Source organism: Vidua chalybeata, chromosome 21, assembly GCF_026979565.1.
Source record: "Vidua chalybeata isolate OUT-0048 chromosome 21, bVidCha1 merged haplotype, whole genome shotgun sequence".
Lineage (NCBI taxonomy): Eukaryota > Metazoa > Chordata > Aves > Passeriformes > Viduidae > Vidua > Vidua chalybeata.
This window is the reverse complement of record NC_071550.1, coordinates 1,447,960-1,471,771: the sequence shown is the minus strand read 5'-3', so window position 1 is coordinate 1,471,771 and position 23,812 is coordinate 1,447,960. Positions and strand designations below refer to the sequence as shown.

The 23,812-nt window shown below is 46.4% G+C and overlaps 1 protein-coding gene across 10 annotated transcripts in view; it reads left to right on the top strand.

Moving 5' to 3' along the window:
• CRB2 (crumbs cell polarity complex component 2) overlaps window positions 1-23,812 on the top strand; it is a 112,690-nt gene that overhangs the window by 74,282 nt on the left and 14,596 nt on the right. For 9 of the 10 annotated variants that reach the window (XR_008434522.1, XR_008434521.1, XM_053962525.1 and 6 more), the window contains 6 exons: window positions 14,099-14,797; window positions 16,511-16,706; window positions 17,120-17,259; window positions 17,696-17,878; window positions 18,750-18,863; window positions 18,944-19,021. Coding sequence is in view for 8 of the 10 variants with exons in the window: in XM_053962525.1 (XP_053818500.1) it covers window positions 14,218-14,797; window positions 16,511-16,706; window positions 17,120-17,259; window positions 17,696-17,878; window positions 18,750-18,863; window positions 18,944-19,021 (1,291 nt within the window). In the remaining 2 variants the exon portion in view is untranslated. The remainder of the gene's footprint in view (window positions 1-14,098; window positions 14,798-16,510; window positions 16,707-17,119; window positions 17,260-17,695; window positions 17,879-18,749; window positions 18,864-18,943; window positions 19,022-23,812) is intronic. The other variant, XM_053962528.1, reaches the window with a different exon arrangement.

Here is a 23,812-nt window from a genome sequence, read left to right as displayed (position 1 = left end):
GCCACCTACGTGGTGACAAGGTCCAGTTTTCCCAGAGGCTTTATTACTGAGCAGACTGTGTGTGAAGTCTGTGGAGGAAAAGCAGAGATTGCAGCTGGAAGGAAAATGAGGCAGAGCTTGCTGATTTTATGCAGAATCCAAAGGTGTAATTTCCATGGCAGAGATAGATGTCAGACAGGATTTTGAGGCTACACTCATCTTCAGAGCTCACACGGTGCAGCTGGATGTGTTTGTTTTTCAGGTCCAAAATTCTCTGTTCTCCCACTCCCCTGTTTGGCCTTCCTGGAATACAAACTTCAGCAGGAGGAGGTTCCTTCAGCCGGGCTGTGCTGCCGGGCAGCCTCCCTCCCTCTGGCTCAGAGCATCGGTCCCTTTGGTTTTCCCCTGAAGCCCAGCCTGGCTCCAGGGCCCTGGCAATGCGGAGCTCTGCAGCAAACACGGCTAATCCAACCTCTGCAGGCTGCTTTGGGGCTGGGAGCACAGACCTGCCCTCCAGCGGCGCCAGAGCCTCCCTGAGCCCCGCTGGGAAGCGGCTATTTACAAACGCGTTGGATCGTTTGTGACAAAAACAGCAGCAAAACGGCCTTTCAATAGTCATCTCGCCTTCAAAACACCCTCAGATCCTGGCAATGTACTGGGCACATCCTTCCCGCTATAACATTTTACTGCAGAACATCTTGCCTAAGACCCTTTTTACACTGTTTTGGCTGCCTCCTGTTAGGTGATCAACATTCTCATCTTCCCCTCTGCCAGAGAGGCCCTTTGGAAGGGATTCACCTCCACCGGGCAGCTGTAAGCAGGGAAGAGGATCAAAGAGCATGAAGTTGACCTGCAGCAGTCCGGCAGGGTCTCACGTAGATCAAAGGATACATCCATGGTCAGAGCCTGACTTCTGTGACTTCCTCGAGAGATAGCTTGGCAGGAGTGTGGCCCTGTCTTAACCACAGCCTCGTCTGTGTGTGTTTGAATGGTTTATCTGTTGGAGAGGAAGGCACATGCTGGATATCTTTGTTACGGTCCTTACAATTAGCTCTTTTTTGGAATGAAGCATGTCGTGAAGGTCTCTGAACAAGCAGCCAGTGCTGCCAGGCAGAGGAGGTGATTTCAGACCTCAGGCAAACATGTTTATTCTGCCCTTGTCCTCTGGACTGCCCCCCTCCTTTTCCTCAGCACTGCAATTTTATCTGATGATCACGCTCCAGGAAAGTGAGGCTGTGCCAAGAGCTCTGCACACCCATGCCAGTGCCCAGACAATGACCCTCTTGCTCTGCCTTGTGAGCCCACTTTTTCCACTGCCATTTCTCAGGACTGACCAATGTCACAGACTCAGGACTCTGGAGTTTACCAGGCAGCATGATTTGCTTGCCAGCAGTTCTGATTAGCAGTGATAGGAAACTAAATTTACTGTGTCTAAAAAATGCAATTAGGATGTCTCAAGACTGGACATTTTGTGTGATTTTGCCAGATTTTAATAGCAACTTTAAAGTTTTGGCTCACAGCCCAAACTCTGCCTTGGCTGCTCCGCTGTGGGGATGTTGCAATAGGTCTTGCAGTGTCCAGGGTGCTGCTGGCACAGTTCTGCAGCAGTCTGGGATGTGTCCAGCTGCTCTGGTTCCTCAGTGCTGCTGGAACGTTCATTTCTTTCCAGCTCTCCTGTTTTCCCTCGGGGGCCTTTGGCAACTTTGGCAGTGCAGAAGGGACATCTAGTGGGCTGATGGGAGAGTGTGGACAGTGCCTGTTCAGGGCAGCAGGAGAGAGCCAATTTCCAGTTAGAGATTGGACTCTGGGGAGCCCTTGAGCCTTACAGCACCAAATTGTATGTAAACATTTCAGTGTATGGAACTGGCCTGTGAGTCTGAAGGCTTGAAATTCCAAAACTTACGGAGTTTTTAAAAATATTCTTGGCACTTTTCAGCAGTGTCAGAAAACAGGAGAGTGTGTGGAAGCAGTCAAGTCTGGCACAGTGTTTGGGTGGAACTGAAAGGTTTTTTCTTTACTGACTCAACTTCCCAAGCCTGCAGCCACTGTTAGTATGGACTGCTTTGTGTAATGTTGTGCCTAATGACCCCTTAGAGGACAAAGTTGGGGAAAAAATCATGACTGATGCTGTCGGCTTCCACTGTTCATTTCAGTAAAATAGATTTGTGCCCAGTGGTTCCAGGACAGTGAGGAGGGAAGGTGAGGCTCTGTCCTCTGTGGCAGTTACAGTGTGCACGTGACAGGAGAGAGGAATGGCTTTATTTGTACTCTGATATTTGCTGGCCTGTCACACGTCTCCAGTATCCAATCTGCAGTATTAGGATTATTTTAAGCCCTGTGTGAGGAAAGATTGTGAAACTCATGCGAGTGTACATTGTTCTTTGAGTGAAAAGCAGACTTTTTCTGAGGTACTTTGGTATATGATTCTCTCTGAACTTTTGTAGAAAGATGTAGAAGATTGTTTTATTACAAGTGTACAGAAAGGTATAGAATAAGTGGACAGGAAGGTTCTGCTGAGTACCCCAACCTACTTTCTCCTTTTTCTTCTAATCCAGCTTGCCCACTGCTGCCCCATTTCTATGGCATGCATTTCCGGCTTGCGAAGGTTCCTGCTTCAGGCTGAGAATAGAAGCCTTGCTGTTATGCTGTCCTTAAATCTCTCATAATGAGTGTTACACCAAGGAAAGCAGCTGTGTCCTTTGGCTCTAGTTTTAATGCTATGTTAAAGAGCAGATTATGGTGACGTTGGATGGCAGCGATGCGGAGGTAGCACAAACCATGACCAGTTTGGGGAAGGCTTTAGCAAGGATGACTAAGGACTTGGAGCTTATGCTTTAGATAACAAATCCACCCAATTCTGCTCTTTTGCAAATGTAGTCAAGCCTAACAAATCAGGGCCTTAACAGAGTTGCATTAGGGTCCTTTAATTGGACTAAGCTGGTTAATACCCACATTGGCTTTCGTATGCCCAGGGGTCCAGCACAGGAATGGTTTGCTGTTTAGGCTGGCAAAATCTCATAAAATTGCAACCATGAACATTGATAAAATTAAATTCTAATGTCCTCACAGGTAGACAATGGATTAAGGTATTTTGATTATTATGAGGAAGTTGGATGTAACTGTTTTCCTCTTCCTTCAGTCTGGCTAGTGTGACAGACTCTGTCATGGCTCTGTCCAGGGCTTGGGGTGTGACAGACCACACAGCACAGCAGGATCAGCAGGGCTGCACAGACCTCAGCCTCTGTGGGACAACCTCCACTTTCTGTGTGTGGGGGTTTGTCATACTCATTCTGTTTCATGAAAGCTGAGCAGGTCCTTCAGGTAGTCCTAGAAGCCATAAATGACCAAAATGAGGTGTGTTTTCCAGGTGTTGTGAAGCGTTGCACTACTCGACTTACAGCAGTGCCTGGCTAAGAATGGTGCTTTGTTGCCATGTTAATTGTGCAATGACTCATATGTATTTGCTGGGATTTGGAAAAGGTGGATCGTTGAGAGCATAATTCACACAGGTGAGGCAAAAATATTCTGAGCAGAAAGATTCTGCACACGTCAGTGTTTGGTTACATCCCCTGAGAGCAAAACCAGAGTCTAAGGAGACAGAAATGAGTTCCAGATGGTTGTAGTAAGTGGCCAGAAACTAATACTGAGGCTGATCTTGAGAAAACAGACTGAGGACACCAGAGATGAAAGAGGGGGCAGGGTGGTCCAGATAAGGTTGATAACACATGATATATCATCTTTGGAGCATTCCAAGGCAGGACAGTGAGATGAACCATTTGTTCCTGGCTGCAGAGTCTGGGTGGTGGAAAGGCTCTTGCTGTGGCTGTTCTGCTTCTGCACTGAAGGTAAAACCCCTGCAGTAACTATCCCATTTCCATGCACAAATCCCAGCAGCCTCTGCTGCCCTGCAAGGGATAATGCAGATTACTCGCTGTAATTTTGTTCTTGTTTTCTTCATGTGCAGCCTAGGTGTGTTTGCACCAATTCATTGCTATCTTGCATATTTCTTGTTTAAACTAGGAATTTGTCTGGAATCTTACCTGTGTTCTATTTTTTAGCTGCTAGTGAAGGGTGAGGCAATGTACTTAATTCTCATTACAGTTGGTTTAATCCAATTGTAATGTGGATTTAGAGAGACTTAGTAGGTCTCAGCTGAGTATGGGCTGTCTTTTTCCAGTTACTGTCATTAAACAATGTACACTGATAACTTTTTCCACTTCTAAAACTGAACCCATGTATCTAAAGGTGGTGTGATTTGGTGCCTGTGTTTTGCACCTCTGTTGATCTCTGTAACTGTTCCTCAATTGGGGAGAGGGTTCCTGTACATTTTGTGAGTTCACATGACCGGTGGTATCACCCACCTTGATGAGACAGTAGTAAAGATTAATGTGGACTAACTCTGCTTTTTGGGGTTAACAGAGTGCTTTTGTCTTATTTCTCTTTGAACAAAGCAGCTTCTCTCAGAAAACTCTGTTCGATCCCACAGTGGAGTTTGTCAATGTGAGCCGATACAGAACTCGGCATCCTCCAAAGAGCCTCGGTCCCGAGCCAGTGGTGAGCCCTGTCGCGGCTGTGGGGGACAGCCCAGGTGTGTTCTCGGCGTTACGGGGGCAGAGAGGCCCCCGCTGCCCGCTGCCGTTCCCCGGCTCAGTCCGCTCCGCGCGATCCAGGCAGGCTTTGCCGGCGCTCCCGGCTCTGTCCGCGGGCTCTGTCCGCGGGCTCTGTCCGCGGGCTCTGTCCGCGGGCTCTGTCCGCGGGCTCTGTCCGCGGGCTCTGTCCGCGGGCTCTGTCCGCGGGCTCTGTCCGCGGGCTCAGTGCTGCTGCGGCCCGGGGAGCGCGGGGCGAGCGCCCGGCCTGGGGAGAGCCCGCCCCGCACCGTGATGTGGCCACAGGAGGGGCTTGCTGGCCTCCAGCTCCTGTCTCTCCCCGGAGGGCTTTAGAACGGCCACTCTTATACTTGTCATGGAATTAAAGAAAACTACCTCCAGGCCGTACAATGCTGCTCTCCTGCTGCCACTTTTCCTCTTGTTTTGGGGTAAGTTTTTGTCTTCTGTGCCTGATTCTTACCCAGCTACTATGCAGTAACTTTGGATCAAATCTGTGACCTGCCCTTATATTGAACAAATTGGCATCTTACAGTTAGATTTGTAGCCTGAAAACTTTTGTCAGGAAGATAAATAGGCATTTCATTCTAGACGTGTTGTTCCTTCTATTTATTTCTTGTCTCTTTTCATCTCTCTCCGTGTGCACATGTATGTTTGCATTTATTAACAAAAACTAAAAGTAATCAAGTATTCATGTAATTAAGTATTCACCTATTATAGTAACCATTTTCTCCATTGGAAAGGTCTGAATATTTTGGTTGTGCCCACACAGAAGAAACACAGACCTTTATTTCCATCCTATATGCTCAAGAAATACATCTGAGCACAAGAGGATGGTACCCAGGGGAGTGTAGTGCCAGATACATCTGGTACAAAATGTGGAGGGAGATCACAGGACAGGGGTGTCTCCACTTAGAATTTGAAAAAAGCAGATCCATCCTCAAAGTGCAAGAAGCAATAAGGTAACAAATGAGCCTGTGGGGAATTGTTTTGTTTTGTGTTTTTTTTCCACACTGAAAACTTATTTTATAGCCAAAGAATCTGCTTGAGTACGCTGAGATTTTCCAAATTCCCAAGACCCTGTCTTTGTTATTGACACCCTTGTTTAAAATATCTTATGTTCCCTGAAAAGTAGGTATCTCTGTTTCTTCTGGAGTAGGTGCCTAGAGATCTGCTGGGCCTAGACATCTGTTTTAGTCATCTAGGGATTATAAGGTTATGTCAGGAACACGTCCAGCCTTTTACTGGAAAGTATGATTGGGATTGAACTGGTCTCCTTATCCTGCCCTCGGCACTGCCAGGCCAGTTACCTGTAGGTGCAAGTCAGGTTTGGTTTCCACTGAGCAAGTACAGGTATGATACACAACACGAAGAAACAGATGTAAAATAGGAGAAAATACAGTCAGAACCTTTCTCTGCTTGTGTCTGCTGAACGTGGCACTTGGCATTTTCTTGCATTAATAGGTGATGTTTATGTAATTTTTGAGATTTGGATAAAGTTTTCAGCTTTTCATCTGATTCCCCAACAGTCTCTTTTTTTCCTTCTGAAGCCTCCCAAGTTTCTGTTACTCTGACCACCTCAGACCACGAATGTGAAAGTCAAAATATGTTGTGATTTTTTTTTTTTTTTCCTTTCTCTTCCTTATACCAGTTTCTTTGTCTGGTGTGTTTGCTCCAAGTGCCTGGAATTCCTCTGGCCACAGGGAAGCGGCAGGACTGTCTTTGTATCTAGTAACCATAGCTACTGGTTTGGAGTGTGAAGCAATTACGGTGGCTTTGTGCTGGGCAGAGGCAAGGCCGGGTGCATGGAGGGATCTCCCGCATGTGCTGCCAGGCCGTGCCTCGGAGGGTTGGTGCTCTTTGCCCGCTGCACTTGTGGCTTTTCACTCCTGGAGAAAGCTCTTCTCTGGAGCACTGATTTAGTGAGAACTTGGTGCTCTTTTGTGTGCAGGTGGATGACTCTTGCTGGAGCCAGCAGAGCTCCAGGAAAGTGCTGATTTTCGTAGTCTTTTCACCTACTCCTATTTTGCAAGGGGAATCTTGACAGATTTTAACTGGAGTGAATGGTGCTATTTAGGTTGCACTTGCAGGTTTTTAAGGCCATAAAGAAATGTCTTTTCTTGCCCTTATAAACCATATCACTACTTTTATTTCCAATTGACTGAGTCTAAATGTCATTGAAGTAGAGAGTGCCTAAGCTAGTTATCCAAAATGTTAGTGGAAATCCTGAGAATGCAGTTGACCTGGTGCAATCTGTACCCATCAGAGCATCCTGCAGGCAGATCCTCACAATCTCCAGTTGTTTAAAAGAAACCCCGGAGGGGCAGAGCCTGCACCTCCCCTTTTACTGCTGCTGCCTGTGTAATGGGAACACAATAGAATAGCTCCCAGCTAATTCCTTGTATTTAAAAGACATTCTGGAGGGCAGAAGGAGTGTCTTCTCACTTCTGTTCCCACAGCTCCAGCCGTCAGCAGGCACAGGAATTCACATACCTTTTGCCTGGAAGATGCTTTGGACGCCTGCTGAGGGAGAGCATGTGCAAGACAAACCTTTTCTGCTATCAGCTCTAATGCCAGCTCTTGAGATTAGCTCGGACACAGGGACAGTTTAAGGCTTACTTCAAAACCGGGGAACAAACAAAACCAATCTTTCCAGCTGTTTTGTTCATTGTCAGTATATTTAAATAAGAATTGGAAATTAAAGCCTGTGACTCACTCTGGTGAACTGAATACACAGGAAAGTCCCTGTCCCAGTGTTTGATCTGTGGAAATGGCTGAAAGATCAGAGAATATGTGAAACATGAAGGTCAGCTTGGAGGAGTGTTCATTAAGGGAGAATACTGGGGTGTCCTGAGCACAGAAGATCAAAGAGTTACGGTGGCAATATATTCAATGCTGTCATAAACCAGGGATTCATAGCTCCTGTCTTCTCCCCAGTTCTAGAAGCATGATAATAGGAGTTACACCTTCAAATCTGCAGTAATACTGTGAGCAGATAATGAGCACAAGCTAGCTGGCTTCTTGTTCTGTGGTAAGAATGAGTTCAGTTCCCTGAAGTGGTATTTCTGACTAGTGCTGTTAATGCCTTGGGCCATGATGTTGGCACTGCTGGGCCCCGTGGATTGATGCCCACTGTTTGGCACCTTTTAGCAATTCACTGGGCAAGCTGGGGGGCAGAGAGCCAGGAATCACCATCCTCCTTCTTTGAGGGGGTAAATATTCTGCATATTTCACAAGAACAACCTGAGCCACACTTCTCGTGCCTGAATGAATGAAAGTCTAGGTCTAGGCCTTCGTAAATTCTAAATAAATATTTTACACCAGTAGACTGTGTACATATATCCGTCATGAAAAACTCTGTCACAACAAAAACCTCGTGTACAAATGTGATGTGGAATTTGTTGGTCTCAAGTAACAAAGAGAAACAATGTCAGAAGCAGTCTGAGAAGTGATGGACACACCATATCTGGGTAAAACTGTAATCTGGCCTGTGTGAGGGATGTGAGGAGATGCCTTGAAGTTGGTATTTGGCTGAGGCACTGGGATTGCGTGTTTAACCCACCAAAACTCTCCAAGAGACATCAAAGTCATGAATAGTGAGGCTCTTTTTAAAACTGACTTTTCCAAAAGGCACTCTTGGCATTGCTGGGATCCCTGGCATTTTGTCAGGCCATTTATTCAGTATTGTCTTAGAAGTCCTGCCTGCTGGTTGCCAATGCTACTTTTGGATTAGCCAATCTTTATTTTCAGGGTTTGTGGTTTTTTGGTCATAGTGCCATGTCCTACTTCACATAAATTATCAGATCTGATAAGTTGATAACCTGAGACAGTAACAATAATGTTTCATTTCAACCAGCAGATATATCTCAGAATCCTTTCTGCCATTTAAAAAATGAGGAGGAAGATCTTGACTCTGGGCCCCAGAGTCACCAAGTTACTCCAGCAGAGCTGGGTGGTGGGAAGCTGCTGCAGCCCAGGGGCTTAGCAATTGTGATCAAACATTGGTATTTTGGAGGGTTTCCCGTTCCCACATCCCCTTTTCTGAGGCTAAATAGAAAAGCCTGCTGTTAAAGCAGCTGTCACAAGTGCCACTACTGTGTTAAACAGGACAGGGAATACAGATTATGGAATATTTTTGGTTAGGTGAAATATCACTGCCAATTAGCACGTCATGAGCTCGTCAGCAGTCTCAGAGAGTCCCAGCCTTGTTTGCTGGTGCTGGTATTACTCAGAGGAGATGCTTAGCTCAGGTCTGGATAGAAAGGTTTTAATCTCTGTGTGTCAAGAAAGAAATGGGGCTTGTAAAGCCCTAGGGATGTGTGAAGCGACCTGAAGAGGCCTTGTACCCTGAGCAGGTACATGGAAGGTGCTTCCTGAAGAAGTATTTGGCTTTATCCTGCCATTCTCTTCCATAGCTGTCCTTCCAAAGTGAGCAGGGGTGGGGAAGAGGAGGGTGAATATGAAAGCCCCTTTTCAAGCCTGTCCATTTCCCTTTCTGGTTGTGTGGATCCTGGGAACAGGCCAAAGTGTGTCCCCTTTCACTAATCCTTTACACTGACCAGGATAGGGAAAGATCAGCAGAGGTCAGCAGGGATTTACTAATATAAGCACATGCCTTCCTGTTGTCATGGAGACCTAACTCTCCATTCCTTTATTCAGAGTTTATTTAGTAGTTGTGTTGCTCTGAATTCCTTCTGGTGGAAGGGTTCCCTTTCTACCCTTGGCCCCAGGATCATTCTCCAGTGAGAGGTGTGCTGGGATGAGCAGCAGGAGCACAGCCTGACTGGTGAGAATTGCCCCAGGCTGGGGTTTCACCAGTCATGGTTTTAGAAATTGGATATCCCTCAAACTCTGTGATTGTCCTGGTGCAGCTGGAACCTGTGGTGCTCTGGGATTCCCGCTGTTCTCACCTCTTGGTTGTAAATTGGGTTTTTTCAGTTGTTATTGTGAGTAGGGCAGGTGAAAAACTTCTGAAGGAAGCTCCTTTCCCCTTGAGGTGGATCTGGCTTGTCCAAGCTCATATTCAGTTTTGCTAGGCCAGGAAATAACATTCTGGCAGCCTGACTTTTCTGGGAGCTGTGTCTGTGGCTGTGACCATTTTGCACAAGTTGTGCACAGGTGATGGTACATTTTCACACTTCCCCATGTCCATGTGCATGGGCAGGTATTCAGGGATGGGGATTTCCCGTAGGTACCGCTGCCTCTGCTCAGATTTTTTTTCTGTCCTCAGTACAAAAGGAAACTGTGAGCTGACAACCCCAATGCTGCCTCTTCCCTGTTGGAATTTTAAGTGATCAGTAAGACACCTTTAAGGTAGTTATCAGTGCAGCATTGAGCAGCTTCCACAAGGTCAGGAGTGTCTGCAGATTGACTACATCCATCCTCTATCAGTTACCCAAGACTTTGAGAAAACAAACTTGTGAAAAGCAAACCCCCAAAATAGAAGCCAGTGAGTAATGCTAAAGCAGCATCTCCAATCACATAAATAATTGCCTAACTTCTCATTAATTTCTGAGTTTTTGTGGTCAAAAAACTCTCTGTTGCAACTTCGACAAGATCACATAGTTCAGGTATAAAGTATAAGATTATTAAAGTCAATTATTAAAACAGAGCCTGGTAATACAGCTTGTTTGCCTTAAAGTGTTACAAAAGGTCACAAACCTCATCGTTTGGGGAAAATCTTTGTCAGCTACCTTTAAAGTGTAAAACCAGCCCTGTCCTGCCAGAGCTCAATGAATGCTTTATATGGGACTCTGGTAGCCTTTGAAGTTCCTCCTAATCCACCCCTAAATGTCTGGAACTGTTCTTCAAAGGAGCTGTGGTCTCCTTCAGTTTCAATTCAGCATAGGCTTGCAGGGTGGTATGATTATAATACACTTCTAATTTTTTCTTCCCTTACAAATATCACTAATTTGTTGTTTTTTTTGTTTTTTTTTTTGTGAAACACAAAGGAAAACTTCTGAATGTCATTGTTAATCCAGCAACAACTACTTTGGTGAAAAACTAGAAACTCTTGTCATTCAGTGATTTCCTTGACCTGATTTTCACAGTATTCATGAAACAGCATTGTCTGAACTACGTGTTTTCATGGTTGTTATATTGTGCAGCAGGAAAAGCTAATTTATTCATTTTTCTTATTAGCATTTGGTGCATATTCATGTGCTATTCACATTCATATATTAATCTATTCCAAAACTGAGTAAGTAAGTGTATGCCCTAGGACTGATGGCTGAAAAGAATAAAATCATCAGATGTGCTCTTTGTCAAGCCAGACATTCAGCACTGCCATGGAAGGAGTATTAGGGTTAGAATACATTCACACAGGGCCATGTTTTGTCCTTGGGAAATATTCCATATTAGTACAGGTGTGCTGGGTACAGGGGACTGTGTGATACACTGTGGGGTTTGTGCTGTTAGTGTGCCTGAAGCCTCCACTGAGTTGGTCAAACACGTGGGGGATTTTCTGCCAGCTGCAGTTCACAGAATAATTTGCAGTTATTTAGATAAGTTGTATTTCTTGTGATTTACACTGCATTGTCCTCAGCCTGCTCCATGCATGCCCTGTGAGCATCACTGTGTTACTTCAGGGTATCTGTTCCAGAAAAGGAACATTTTCCTCCAAAATGCTGTCCTGCTGAAGTACATGTAGCAGTACTATTATAGCAGTGCTATTGTTCATGGTCACAGTGAGTTTTGAGCAGACCAGAGTTCTCCCTGTTCCTTCACTGCTGTCTTTGGTAGCCAGGAAGGCCTTTGAACTTATTTGGGAAGCTTTGTGTTGTCTGTGGTTGAGCTATATGATGGACCAAACCAGAAAAGGTACAAAAAGGTGTCTCTGTTGTGAAAGAACTTTGGGAAAGGCAGGAAATAGCAAAGGGCTTTGATGTTTAGCTTTATTTGCAAAAAAGCATTTTGCCTGTGTTCTTCTCATGGAAGCAGAAAGCCACACATGAGCCTTGGCAGTGACTCAGCCTGGCTATGCCAGCAGTGCCTGGGGATTCTGTGGAAATGGGAATTTATTTGCTGATGGAGTGTGCTGCAGCTCCTTCCCAACATGCACCAGACTCCTTTTTTGTCCCAAAGTGTGCTCCCGGCCTCTGGAAAGTGCAGGCAGGGGCCGGTTACTCATTAAGCCTACAAAGGCTCATATCTCCTGCCTAGTAAAGCTCTTTTGCGAATAGTTTCTAATTGCCACAGAGATTCCAGGCAGATTCCGTCATCCTTGTTTTCTGCCTGACTGGGAATCTGAGAATAAAAGGGTTGATGGCAGAATAATGGGATTGCTGGACAGTGCAGGGCTCAGCAGCTCTCCCCAGCATCACATGAGAGGGGAAGGGAGGGGTGGGCCATGGAGATGATGCTGGGAAGAGAAAGGGCTGCCTAAATCCCTGAGCACCCTCCCTCCCCCAGCAGCACTGCCCCTTAAAAGAAGACTTAGAAACACTACAGTCTTTGGTGGGAGGAATTTGGGGGAGGTCAGGGCAGGGGCAGGCTTTTGTAAACCAAACTCTCCTATAAATCCCTTTCAGGCCCTGAAGTCGGTGCCTCCACCTTCAGGTACAAAGAGACTGAGGAGCTGATGGGGCAGAGTTGATAGAGCACCACTGACACAGATTAACTACCGAGGGTGGATAAGGTGCACCAGAGCAAGGCAAATGTGCCCAAAACTGGGCCAGGATAGTGCTGGCACCAGTGAGAGGATGTGGAGGTCAGCTGGGGAGCAGTGCTGAGGTGTGTGATCCTGGCCAGTCCTTAGCATGGAGCATGGCAGGGTAAAGCAACATTCCTCTTGGAGCAGGGGAGCTGCAGGGATTTGGGATCCTGCCCTCTCTCCACCTGCAGCTTTGTGGGGTTTACAGAGACTGAGGCCTGTCACTACCTGGGCCACGGCTACATAGAGAGGGCAGCAAAAAGGGTGAAGAGCTGCTTGCCCAAGGGTTTGGAGTGATGGCTTGACTTCCAACACCAGGGAAGTCTGGATTGTCTCACCAGTAGCAATTTCTCAGGAGCATTTGCTCCTTCATAAGCTTTATCTGTGCTTTGAGACCATTTTTCATAGACATTTTCCAAACATCTGCTATATAGTTGTTCGCAGAGTTACTTCCAAGTCTGGATGTTTCATAACACTTACACAGGAATCAGGCTGGGCTATCTCTACCACACAGCTTCTCTCTTATTTATCTTGGAATTGAGCAGAATGAAAAGCTCTGATCAGAAAAGGCCACAGTGGGATGAGGTGCTAATGACTACTGCCTTTGTAGAAGTCGAAGTTCTCTGTTTCCACTGTCTTTGTCCCTTTATTTAATTTTTTGTTGGTTTATGTCTTTTGGAAAGTGCTTAATTGTGGCATTGAATCCAGGACATATATCCTAATTCTAACATAAAGGCTGTTATCTCCTGTCCCCTGGGCTGTCCTACCCTTTGGCCAATCTGCCCCTTGTTTTACAAAGTAAATTTAAAATTTCTTTTGGAAAAGAAATGGGGATTCCTTCTATTGTTCCATTCTGCTCCATTTAAAATATTTTTGTTGAACACTTTTTTTTTTTTTTAATATCGTGTATCCTACTTAATCTCATTTATATGAACTAAATTTGCAGTTCAGTGGGCACGTCCCATCACATTTCCGGATGATGGAGTTGCTTAATGGGGCAAGAGCCTTTTAAACGCTGCCTTTGAGGGGACAGCAAGGCATTGTGGCTCAGCGTGAATTAACTGATCACATCCTAATGCTCTCAGATTTAGGGGAATCTTGTCTCAACATAGTCCTGGTTATCTGGTTGTTAGACTGGTGTTTTGGCTCAGCAGGTACTGATCCAAAATGCCATCAGCACGGTGATCTCAGCAGTCTCTGCTCTTCCTTGCTAAAATTGTCCTGCTGTAAATTTACATGTCTAACATGAGGAGAGGGTGAGGGTCAGTTGTTATCAACCTGAGCTGCCTGATGTAATCAGACACTCTGTGAAATGTGCCCATTTGGAGTTTGCCTTGCCTTATTTATGGGAGCATCTTCAAATCACTTCTGGGTTAGCTGAGAAAAAATTGTATCCCCGGAAGGAGCTGCTGGAACATACAGAGCTGCAGCCAATACCTGAACTCATCCTGCCTCTCTGGATTTCCAGGCACAAATGCTGTGCCCTGCCAGTGAAAGGGGTCATGGAATTTTACACTAAGTTAATCTTGTGAATGGATTTAAGGTGATATGTGTCACTGCTCTCAAAGTGACTCATGGATGAATAAGCACAAGTAAAATAGTTGGTTTGTGAGCGTCTCCTAAAAAATCAGGTAGCTGGTTACCCAAATTGGCAAGAGATTTTTGATTGCCACCAAATGAAGGGCTGTTGTCTTCTTTATAGTAAATGTTTGATTCTCCAGTATCATCCTCATCTCCTGGCTAGCGCAGCCCTTTGTTGTGTGGAATTTAGGTGGGCAGTCTCCGAGCTGTATGTGGGGATTGGCAGAACTTTTTTCTTTAGAGCTACAAATGCTGATTAACAAAAAGTCTCTTTCCTCATCAGGAACTTCATACTCTGAAAATGACAGTGGCTGTTCCTCATCCCCATGTGAGAATGGGGGGAGCTGTAAGGATTTGGAAGTGGGTTACCAGTGCACCTGCCCTGTGGAGCCTGTAGCCTACATGGGCATAAATTGTGAACTCCTCTATGATGCTTGCATTGAACATGGCTGTCCTGCCCACATGACCTGCACCCGGACTCCAGGACTCCTGGAATATGGATGTGTGTGCACACCTGGCTCTGCAGGTGCCGACTGCGGCAGCACTGACGAGTGCGAGAGCAGCCCTTGCACAGACCCTCGACTGGAATGTGTGGATAGCCCAAGTGGATACACCTGTAGATGCCAGCCGGGCCCCGGTGGAGAAGGCTGCCCGGCAGAAAGCTCCGTGTGCTCCAGCCACCCCTGCCTGAACAACGGCACGTGTGTGGCGGCTGCGGGCGGCTACCGCTGCCTCTGCCGGCCCGGCTTCAGCGGGGCCACGTGCGGGGACGACATCGACGAGTGCGCGTCGGGGCCGTGCCGGAACGGGGCCATCTGCAGGGACAGCGCGGGCGAGTACAGCTGCTTCTGTGTGCCCGGCTTCCAGGGCTCCAACTGCGAGATCGACATCGACGAGTGCGCGTCCCGGCCCTGCCGCAACCACGGCACCTGCCTCAACCACATGGACCACTACGAGTGCCAGTGCGCGCCCGGCTATGCAGGTACGGCCGGCCCGCCCTGCCTCCGCGGGGCTCCGGGGCTGAGGGGCTGCCTCACTGCCTCCTGCGGCTCTGCATTCCCGCAGCGTCGGGGGATGGCTGTGAGTAATGCTGTAGGGCTGCTGGCAGCAGCTTCCAGGCAGCGCTAGAGGCCTTGAATTCCATGTGTGGTGTAGGTGCTGAGAGACAGGGATCCAAGAGTGAGGCTGGACACAGGTATAGGCACAGGGTAGCTGTGATTAGTTCTCAGCATAAAATTAAGGGAGATAACATAAAAAGATATTTATCATCAGGAAATGGATACTTAGTGTTTCCAGGAATAGCTTAGCTCTGCTGACCTGGCCTATATGTCTTTGTTCTGTCCAGCAGGATTTTTCCAAGGGAAGTACTTGTCTTTTGGAAAAAAGTGTCTTTTAGCTGGAGACTTCCAATTCTTTCATGGCTGGTGAATGTTTATTTGGCATATGATTTAAGCATTTCTCTTTTGTGCATCTGTGCTAATGGTGACTCAGAGAGGAATCCACACCTGTGGGTTATCTGTGAGGAGGCAGTGGGGGCTCTCCTTCCCCCAGCCCTGCTTATCGGAGTGGAATGGGGTGGAATGTGTCCGTGTCTGCCTGGTACCACCTCGCACATGAACTTTCTCAGCCTTCCTCCTGTTCACAGACTGAAGTGTTTAAGGAGTTGAGTTGCTGTGAAGGAATGCTGCTGATTACCAGTGGAATGAGGAGAAGTTACAACATTAGGAATGTAGTCCCTGATGCTGACTCACTCTCTGATAAAAAATGAAGAGAGATGAAGGAGAAACAAGACAGATTTTTTTATGTGGGCCCTAAGGTTACTGGTGATTTTGAGTATCAAGCATAATTCTGTCTTTGTAAATCAGTTTCTTTTTTTATCTTAATGCTGAATCCTCAATTCAGGATTGTGGGATTCCTTGCCAAAGGAGCAATAAAGTGACCCAGGCAGCTGGAGGAGTTTGTTGTGCTTCAAGTTATTCTGATGTCAATCATGAGGCTTAGCCTTGGGATTTAGTTCTTCATCCAGAGGTTTGAACACCATTGGCCAGCAAGGCAAGGTTGTTTCCTGGTGCTTGCAGCTGGAATTTGGGTGAAGAAAGTTTTGTGTGGGTATTGAGGGGTTTGAACCAGATTAGGGGGCCCACATTCCACCAGGATTAGGATGGCCATGCCCACTCTGTGGGGAGCCTTTGCCAAGGAGGGCAGATTAGATGGATTGATAGGTGGCACTGTAATGAGTAAGGTTTGGAGGTGATGCCAGGCCACAGGCAGCTCAAAGAGATGGAATATAGATAAGATAATTGCATAGAAATCTTTCATGAGGCCTTGTTCTGTCAAGGAGGTTGGGACTTTGTACCAAACAGGTGTTAGTTGCTGAGACCAGTAGTGGAGCTAACATTGTATTTTTAATTGCATTTCCCAATAAAATCACTTCCTAACATCAGGTATCCCTGTAGCCTGTGTTTTGCACTCCTTTGTGCTTTTTTTCCTGGGTATCACAAAGCAAGTTACAAACAATTGAAATCAATGGAATTTATTTTCAGAGAAGCAGGTAGAGATCACTCTGGTAGCCAGCTGGGGTTGATAACTGATGACAAAACAAGATAACTCTTGTGATTTCATCTCACAATTCCAGGCAGCACATATACACTTCTGTGGATTCATAACACAGATATTTTTCTATTTTTTAACAAAGGTGTGAACTGTGATACTGAAATAGATGAATGTGCTTCAGACCCTTGCCAGAATGGGGCCCTGTGCAATGATCATGTTGGGTTCTACACCTGCACCTGTGCACCAGGTTACCAAGGAACCCAGTGTGAGGTGGACATCAATGAATGTGAGAGCCAGCCATGCCAGGGCAATGGGACATGTCACGACCTCATTAACAGGTGAGAAACCAGTGGTGGGGGGCAATTAGACACCAGGACTGATCTAAAGGTCTACTCAGTGCAGCCTGTGAAAATCAGAGTAGAAAGCTGTGGGGGGAATTGGATTTAGTGTTTTGTACATTGAGTGGCAGTAACAATGATTTGTGACAATAAGGGAGAAGTCCCCTCCCAGCAGCAGAACTCCAGGGGTGCTTAAAAGAAGGGAGGAACAAACATAGAGAAGTGGTTTGCAGAGCATGAACAGCACAGGCAACTGCTGAGAACATACCTGTGTGTCTAAATTTACCTTTCCACGGGTAAGGTGTGAACACAAGTGGTGTGAGCATTGACAGCTGAGCTCTTTTGCCCATTCCTCACCCGGGGCTTTGCTGTCCAGGGCTGAGCTGATGCCTTGCTCTGTTTGGTGCCCACAGCTACCATTGTGACTGCAGTGACACCGGCTTTGAGGGGACCCACTGCGAGCTGGACATCCTGGAGTGTGCCTCTGACCCCTGCCACAACAGTGCCACGTGCCTGGAGGGAATCAAGGGCTACAGCTGTGCCTGCTGGCCAGGTGGGCTGGGCCTCTCTGCTTGTGTGTGTGTGGGCACGTGGCCATGGACAGCACGTGCTTGATTGCTGTGTTGCAGAAGTAGAAAATTAATGATCATACTGCATGGCCTCGTGTGAGTTTTCATTGTCTGGAACAGTGGGGCCACACTGCTGCCCCTTACAGGTCATCCCAAAATCCAGCTGACCTGCAAAAATCACCCTGATTCCCAACCATAAAGTTTTCTTTTCCATCATGAATTCCTCTATCATGAGGTGATGATTTCCTGTAAATTGATGATTTTGGTTCCTGTATTTGACTTAGTGGAGAAATTAAAGGGCCCAGGAATCTGCTAGATGAGATTTGGGGGTCTTATTCCCTCCTTTGAGTCAGCCACAGCATTTGGGAGCTGAGCTCCAGTGAAGTTGTGCACGGTGCTGACAGCAGTGTCTCATGGCAGGTTACACTGGGCAGGACTGTGAGGAGGATGTGGATGAGTGTGTGACAGAGCCCTGTCACAACGGTGGCCTGTGCCTGGAGCGCTCCAACCCAGCCCATTACGGGACACAGCCCCACTTCCCCAGCAACTTCAGCTACAGCCAAGCAGCTGGCTTCCTGTGCCAGTGCCAGCCAGGCTTTACAGGTGAGCTGCACAGCAAATGTTCATCCTGTCTGCACTGGGTGGTACTGCTGTTTGAGGAGATGGGCAATGTTATCTCTGCAACAGAAATCTCTTAAGGACTGGTACTTCAGAGGGGCTGGCAGCCTGATGCATCAGGAATGTGTTTCTGCTCCCATTACAGACAGCTGAATGTCATTCCCTGTCCAAAACTGTCTCCAGGCTGAGGCAGCAGCCTGTGCACTTCCCTGTGCTGCCATGAATGCCCTCTGGCTGTGCAGGTGCCAGGGTGTTTTCCCTTTTGTCAGTCTCTCATGCATATGGCAGGATGCATCCCTAGTGATATCTCTGAAATTCCTCATCAGAGGAAGCTAATTCCTATTCTAGGTGTTTTCTTGGTGAGACTACTCTCATGGCAGCAACTGTATAATCAAAGTGGGACAAGAGGAGTTTCTTGGTATGGAGCTCTTGGAGCTAAAAGCTCTATGGATGTTCCACTGAAATATCACCCTTTCAATGGATTGGAGATATGTGTAAAATGCTGGATTTAACAGCTAGGGAAATTCCTTAGTGGGAAGGTATAAACAATAATACTTCATTATCTCATGAGAGAAATATGAGTGTTTGGTCCACTGTTGCAGAGTTGGGAATGGTTCAGAAGTTCTGATCTTCACAGTGCTTGAGACTGGGAAATCATTTCATATTTCATTTGCCCCCGTTGTTCTGTGCTGGTTTTTGTGTGCCAGTGCCTGCAGAGACATGCTAGACTTCAAGGAATTCTTTTGCATTTTTAGGTGAAAGAAAAGAAGTGCAAAACTTATGACTGCAGTTGTCATTTTTGTTTCACTGCTGCACGAGTGCACTTCCGAGGTGTGTTTGTGTTTTCACTTTGCAGGGGACACCTGCTTTACCAACATCAACGAGTGTGAGTCCCAGCCCTGCCAGAACGGAGGGCTCTGCCAGGACCTGGTGAATGGCTTCCTCTGTCAGTGCCCACCTGGTTATTCAGGTAACCTGGGGAAGGGGTGGCTGGAATCAGAGCCTTCTGGTTGGCTAATGCTGAACTGCTGCATTGCTGCCTGGCTGCAGGATTCCAGGATGAGAGGGCAGGACCAAGCTGGACTGGGAGTGTGCAGCAGGCTGTCTGCAGTTCAGACTCAAAGCTGTGTGAGTGTGGGCAAGTAAGTTGATAGGCCATGAACTAGATTTGGAGACATAAGATCAACTGCATAGAGTCTAAGATCAGACTATTCAGGGCATCTGTATCCTGGAGTGAGTTACCTGGGAGAACTGTGGGGGTTTCTCTACATGCAGGAAATATATAGAAAAGCAGTCTTTAAATAAAAGAAGGGGTGTTTAACATTCTAAGTGTCACAGGTTGTACTGGCTGTAACAGATTGGCTCACCAGCACATAAGCATCTGTAAAACATCTCCATTCACTAACACCCTGGGATGATAAGAACCAGCCATTTTTGGCTGAAAGCAGTGATCTGCTATGTTAGGAGGTCAAAAGGTCTTTGTGATCTGAGCAAAGGAAGCCTTCTCTGTTTACAAGGGAATGAGGAGTCTGGATTCTTCCCCAAATGCCCTGCCTGACCCTAAGGGTTCAGTTTGCTGGTTGAGAATCTGGGAGATGGTGAATGTTAGCCCTGTTGGGAAGGTCCTCTGCTAACTGGTACTAAACCTCATCTTTCTTTAAAATATTTGTTCTAAGTCTTCTTCATCTTTAAATTCCACATGTGTTGGGCAGTTTAACACCAGAGTAGTTTATAAGAAAGGTGATCCCAGCACAACCCTGGATTTCTGGATTTGAGATAAGGGTAACTTCTCCACAGTGTTACCAGGCTGCCACCTCGTGGGAAAAAGAAACACTTGAAGCCAGAAGAAAACTCTGTCCCTTAAGTTGCTACAGCAGGTAACAACATTCCTGAGACTCTCTCAGGCCTTTATGGCCTGGGAAAATTTTATCTTTTCCTTCTGTGGTTGCAGTGGTTGAGCTGTGTTGGTTTAATTCTGCCCAACTCTTTCCTGGGAAGACCTATTAATTTCATCTAGTTATCACTTCTGTAACTGGGCTGAATTATTTGTGGGGTTTTCTGGCCTATCTCATTTGCTAACTTAGGCCAGATCAAGAAAAAATTGCTTTTGTAGATGAGGCCTTTGAAAATCAGCTTTTATCTAAGCTCGCTATCACTGCTTTCTTGGGCAGTTACAATGCTGTACTCTGAACTGAGATCTTGTCCAAAGAGATGGTTTAAAGTTTATGCTTCTTGTCAGAATTCCCACTCACATTTGTGCCCTGTTCTCTTTTCCTCCTGCAGTGCCCCAGCACCCACACAGAGCTCAGAATTTTATTGTACTTTGCCAAACTGCAGATCTGCTTAATCCTTTCCAATTCTTAGCATGCTCATGGGCGGAAAAGCTGACAGAAGCATGGACTGATGGGCAAAGGAGTGCTAGAGTTCATTCTGTTGCATCAAATTTGGGTTCATTAGTACTTGAAGGGGATTAGAAGCAGGTTGCTCTTCTGGATATTACTTTTGGTAAAGGACTTTGTCTCAGCTGAGGTAGTTCTGACACATCAACACAGCGAAAGGCTGGGAGCAGTCTGTGAGATCAGTGAGTGCATGTGGAGGAGTGAAGCTGACAGGGAAATAATAGCAATTAATCTCCCCTCCTTTGTCAATTAATCCCAGTACAGTCATGCTGGGTAAACAGCTTATTACTTCATATTAGGATCACAGAACAACTTTGTGAAGCTTCCCATAATGTTTCTCTTCAAAACACATTTCTGTGGCAGCTTAGATCTGCCATGAACTTGGGTTTAGCTGCCTCCGCTGATTAAAGTGAACTTGCTACTCTGATGAAGAATGCTTTCTTGGGGCGGCAGGGGTTCCTTCTGTGTGTTTGCTTCTTCAGTCTGAGGAATTTGGGGAGTGTTGGGATAACAATGCAAGTCAGGAGAAATTCTTTCTTTGCAAATTAACTGCTTCATTGCTGTCTCAGTGTAGTGCAGGCAGATGAACCTTCTCTCTGAAATGTAGTTGTTGCTAAAGTGGTGCCTGATTCCTGAGAGAACAACATAACAGGTCCTGAAGAGTCTGTTCAGCAGACTCATGGTTTTGTGCTTTAGCAGAGGATATAGGTATCCTGAGAGGATACAAGAAGTACAAATCAAAAGATTGCATGGGTACTAAATGAGGTGCAAAGGAGAGGAAACTTGCATGCTCTTGGAAATTATGTCAACTGTGGTCAAGAGACAAAGCGTATTAGGAAATGTCTGTCTTTTAGGGGGAAAAGAAATCCAACAAAATGAATTCTGATTTTTTTTTTTCCAGAAATGGTTTCAGTCCATCAGGTATTTATTAGGCAATAGGTTAGGCCAGGATGAGAAAAAGACAGGTACCTCCATTTGACATGGACACTGATTCTTAACCTGCAAAAATGTTATCACTGAAGTTTGGATGATTCATTCTTTAAAAACTTTCAAATGGCCTAAGTGCTCCCACTGGAGCTAAAGCTGTGCTCAGCAGAGGAGGCCGTGTCCTGCAGCAGGCACTGTGGCACTGGGCAGCCCTGGTGAGGGGGGCCGAGCACGGCACTGCCATCGCAGCCATCCAGCCCCGGGCACTGGCACCTTGTGATCATGGGAGCATTCTGAGCTCTTCTGCACATGGCTGAAGAACACTTTACTTTCATGAGAAATCAGAAGGTGATGTGGTGTGAGTGTGTCCCAGTATAATTGGAGGGCTTATTGACCATCTCACTTTGTTCAGCCATGTCTTTGTCTCCTTAAAGTAGAAACCTTCTGTGCAGCAGCTATAAATGGTGACTCTTGTAAGGGTGCCAGCCCAGATCAAATGGACTTGAATTCCTGGGTCATGGGTCAGGAAATAAATGGGAGATGCTCCTTCCTTCTAACCACCTTTGAATAGATTTAATTTTTTTGTGCAGGTATTTCTTAAGTCAGATTTGTTTTAGAGATGGAGCCTCTAGAGCAAGGGCAGCTAAAAGGTTAAGATAGTAAAGAGATTAGAGGCCTGTTCCACCTTCAACCAAATCCCTTTTGGTAAATATAGCTGAAGGGAGCTAGGCAGCACTTGGTGAGGCTCCCCCCCTTCCCTTCCGCTCCACATTTCTTCTCCCTGCTGGATCACAGCTCCATGTTAATCAGACCTTTTGACTTCCCTGTCATCTGATCAGAAGGCTGTGAGTGCTGCAGTCCAGGGCCTGCTTGTGCCTGGTGCCAGGTGAGAGCAGAATCTGTGCTGGGTGCATTGGGGTGTGATGGATTTCCAGGCAGTAGTGTCCAGGTAGACTCTGTGTGTGTATGTGGGCCTAAATGTGTGGGTGCATAAAGCAAAATAGGCATCTTTTTGAAGACGTTGCATGTTCTGCAGTCTTCACAGTTGTTACACTTTATTGTTGCAGTAGTGGCTGAATGTGCACAACTGCCTGTTTGTTTTCTCCTGAACAATAACAGAAGGGTCAGAGATAATGTTCCAAATCTGTGCTGGGATAGGTCTGTGTGTGCACAGGTCTGTGGCTTTCTGAGAAGTTTTGACTCCAAACAAACACTCACCATATCCCTCCCACTTCAAGTATCTGTAAAAGTGACTGGCATGTTTGGATTGAGTAAAATTACAAAAGTGAAATAGCTTGAGGAGTTGTTGGAACGCTTTTTAAATATCTTAGTGATACTGCTAATGGAGATTCCAGACAGTGACATGTGGGAGGTTTTGTTTGCTTGGACCTGACATTGATACAAACAGAGACTCCAAGTTTGGGGAAAAGCTCTCAGATAACATTTTTTCATAGAAATAAGACACTTGTCTTGGTCCTTACAACACAAAAATACAACTATGCCTCCAGAAATTTTGTAATGTGAAAGTAACTATATTAAAAAGCAAAGTAAAAACAAACCCCAGAACCACAGAGGAAAAAGGAGACTGCAATAGCTAATTTAGTAAGGTGGCTAATGAGGAAAGAGAGTTTTGATTGTGCACTGCCATGTTTGAACCTGTACATTCAGCATAATGCAGGGAATTTCTTTCCATCCAGTTTGACTTCAGGGAAACAGATCATGGTCATTAAAACCTGAGACTTTTCTTAGTGAATACAGCAGAGTGGAAATGTCTGTGCTCACAGATCACTGGAACAGGGCACAGGGAGAAGGAAAACTGCCTGATGGACCCTGATTCCCTCAGTAGTGAATGTGCAGCAGGGCCCAGGTTCACTCTGCATTTGGAACTCCCCTTGTTCCTATGGTTTAGATATTGCACAATGGTGGAAATGCAGCTTTTTGGCTTAGCCTATGAAAAGAGCATTTTGGCCTTATTCAGGGAATTTGGCAGATTCACCTGGACCGCAGCAAGGGCAGGAGATTGTCTCCTGGCTTTGCCCTGCTGGGCTGAGGCCGTGGGCACTGCCGGGCACTGCGGGAGGCACGGAGCAGGAATATGCTGGGAGCACACATTCCTGGTGTCAGCACGGACAGGGGCCAGCTGGGAGGGTCAGAGCCGGGCTGGATTAGACCTGGCGCGGGGCAGGGCTCTGCTCCCCCGGCTCTTCCGCTCCAATCCCTTCTCGTGGGACTGGCACCAGCGAGCGCCTGCACACACTGCCCTGTCTGCCCAGCCTTTTTTGTCATCCCTCCCCCCCTTCACCCCCATTTTTTTTTTCCTTTACTGTTACCAATGTCCACAAGGAGTCGGCCATGAAATCTGTGCTGATTGGCGTGATCCTGAAGGGAATTTTTCTGCTAGCAGGTAATGAGATGTGTGCAGTGCTTGCAGTGTGTCCTGCCTGTGTGCGTGCCTGCCCAGGGCAGGGGGCTGGGTGTGTGATGAGTGGTGGCTGGAGGCATGAGGAGGAACCAGAATCGATTAGAAAGGAAGAATGTTTTTATTTCGAAGAGACCTAAAGTTTTGTTTTGGAAACTTCAAGGCGAGGAATGT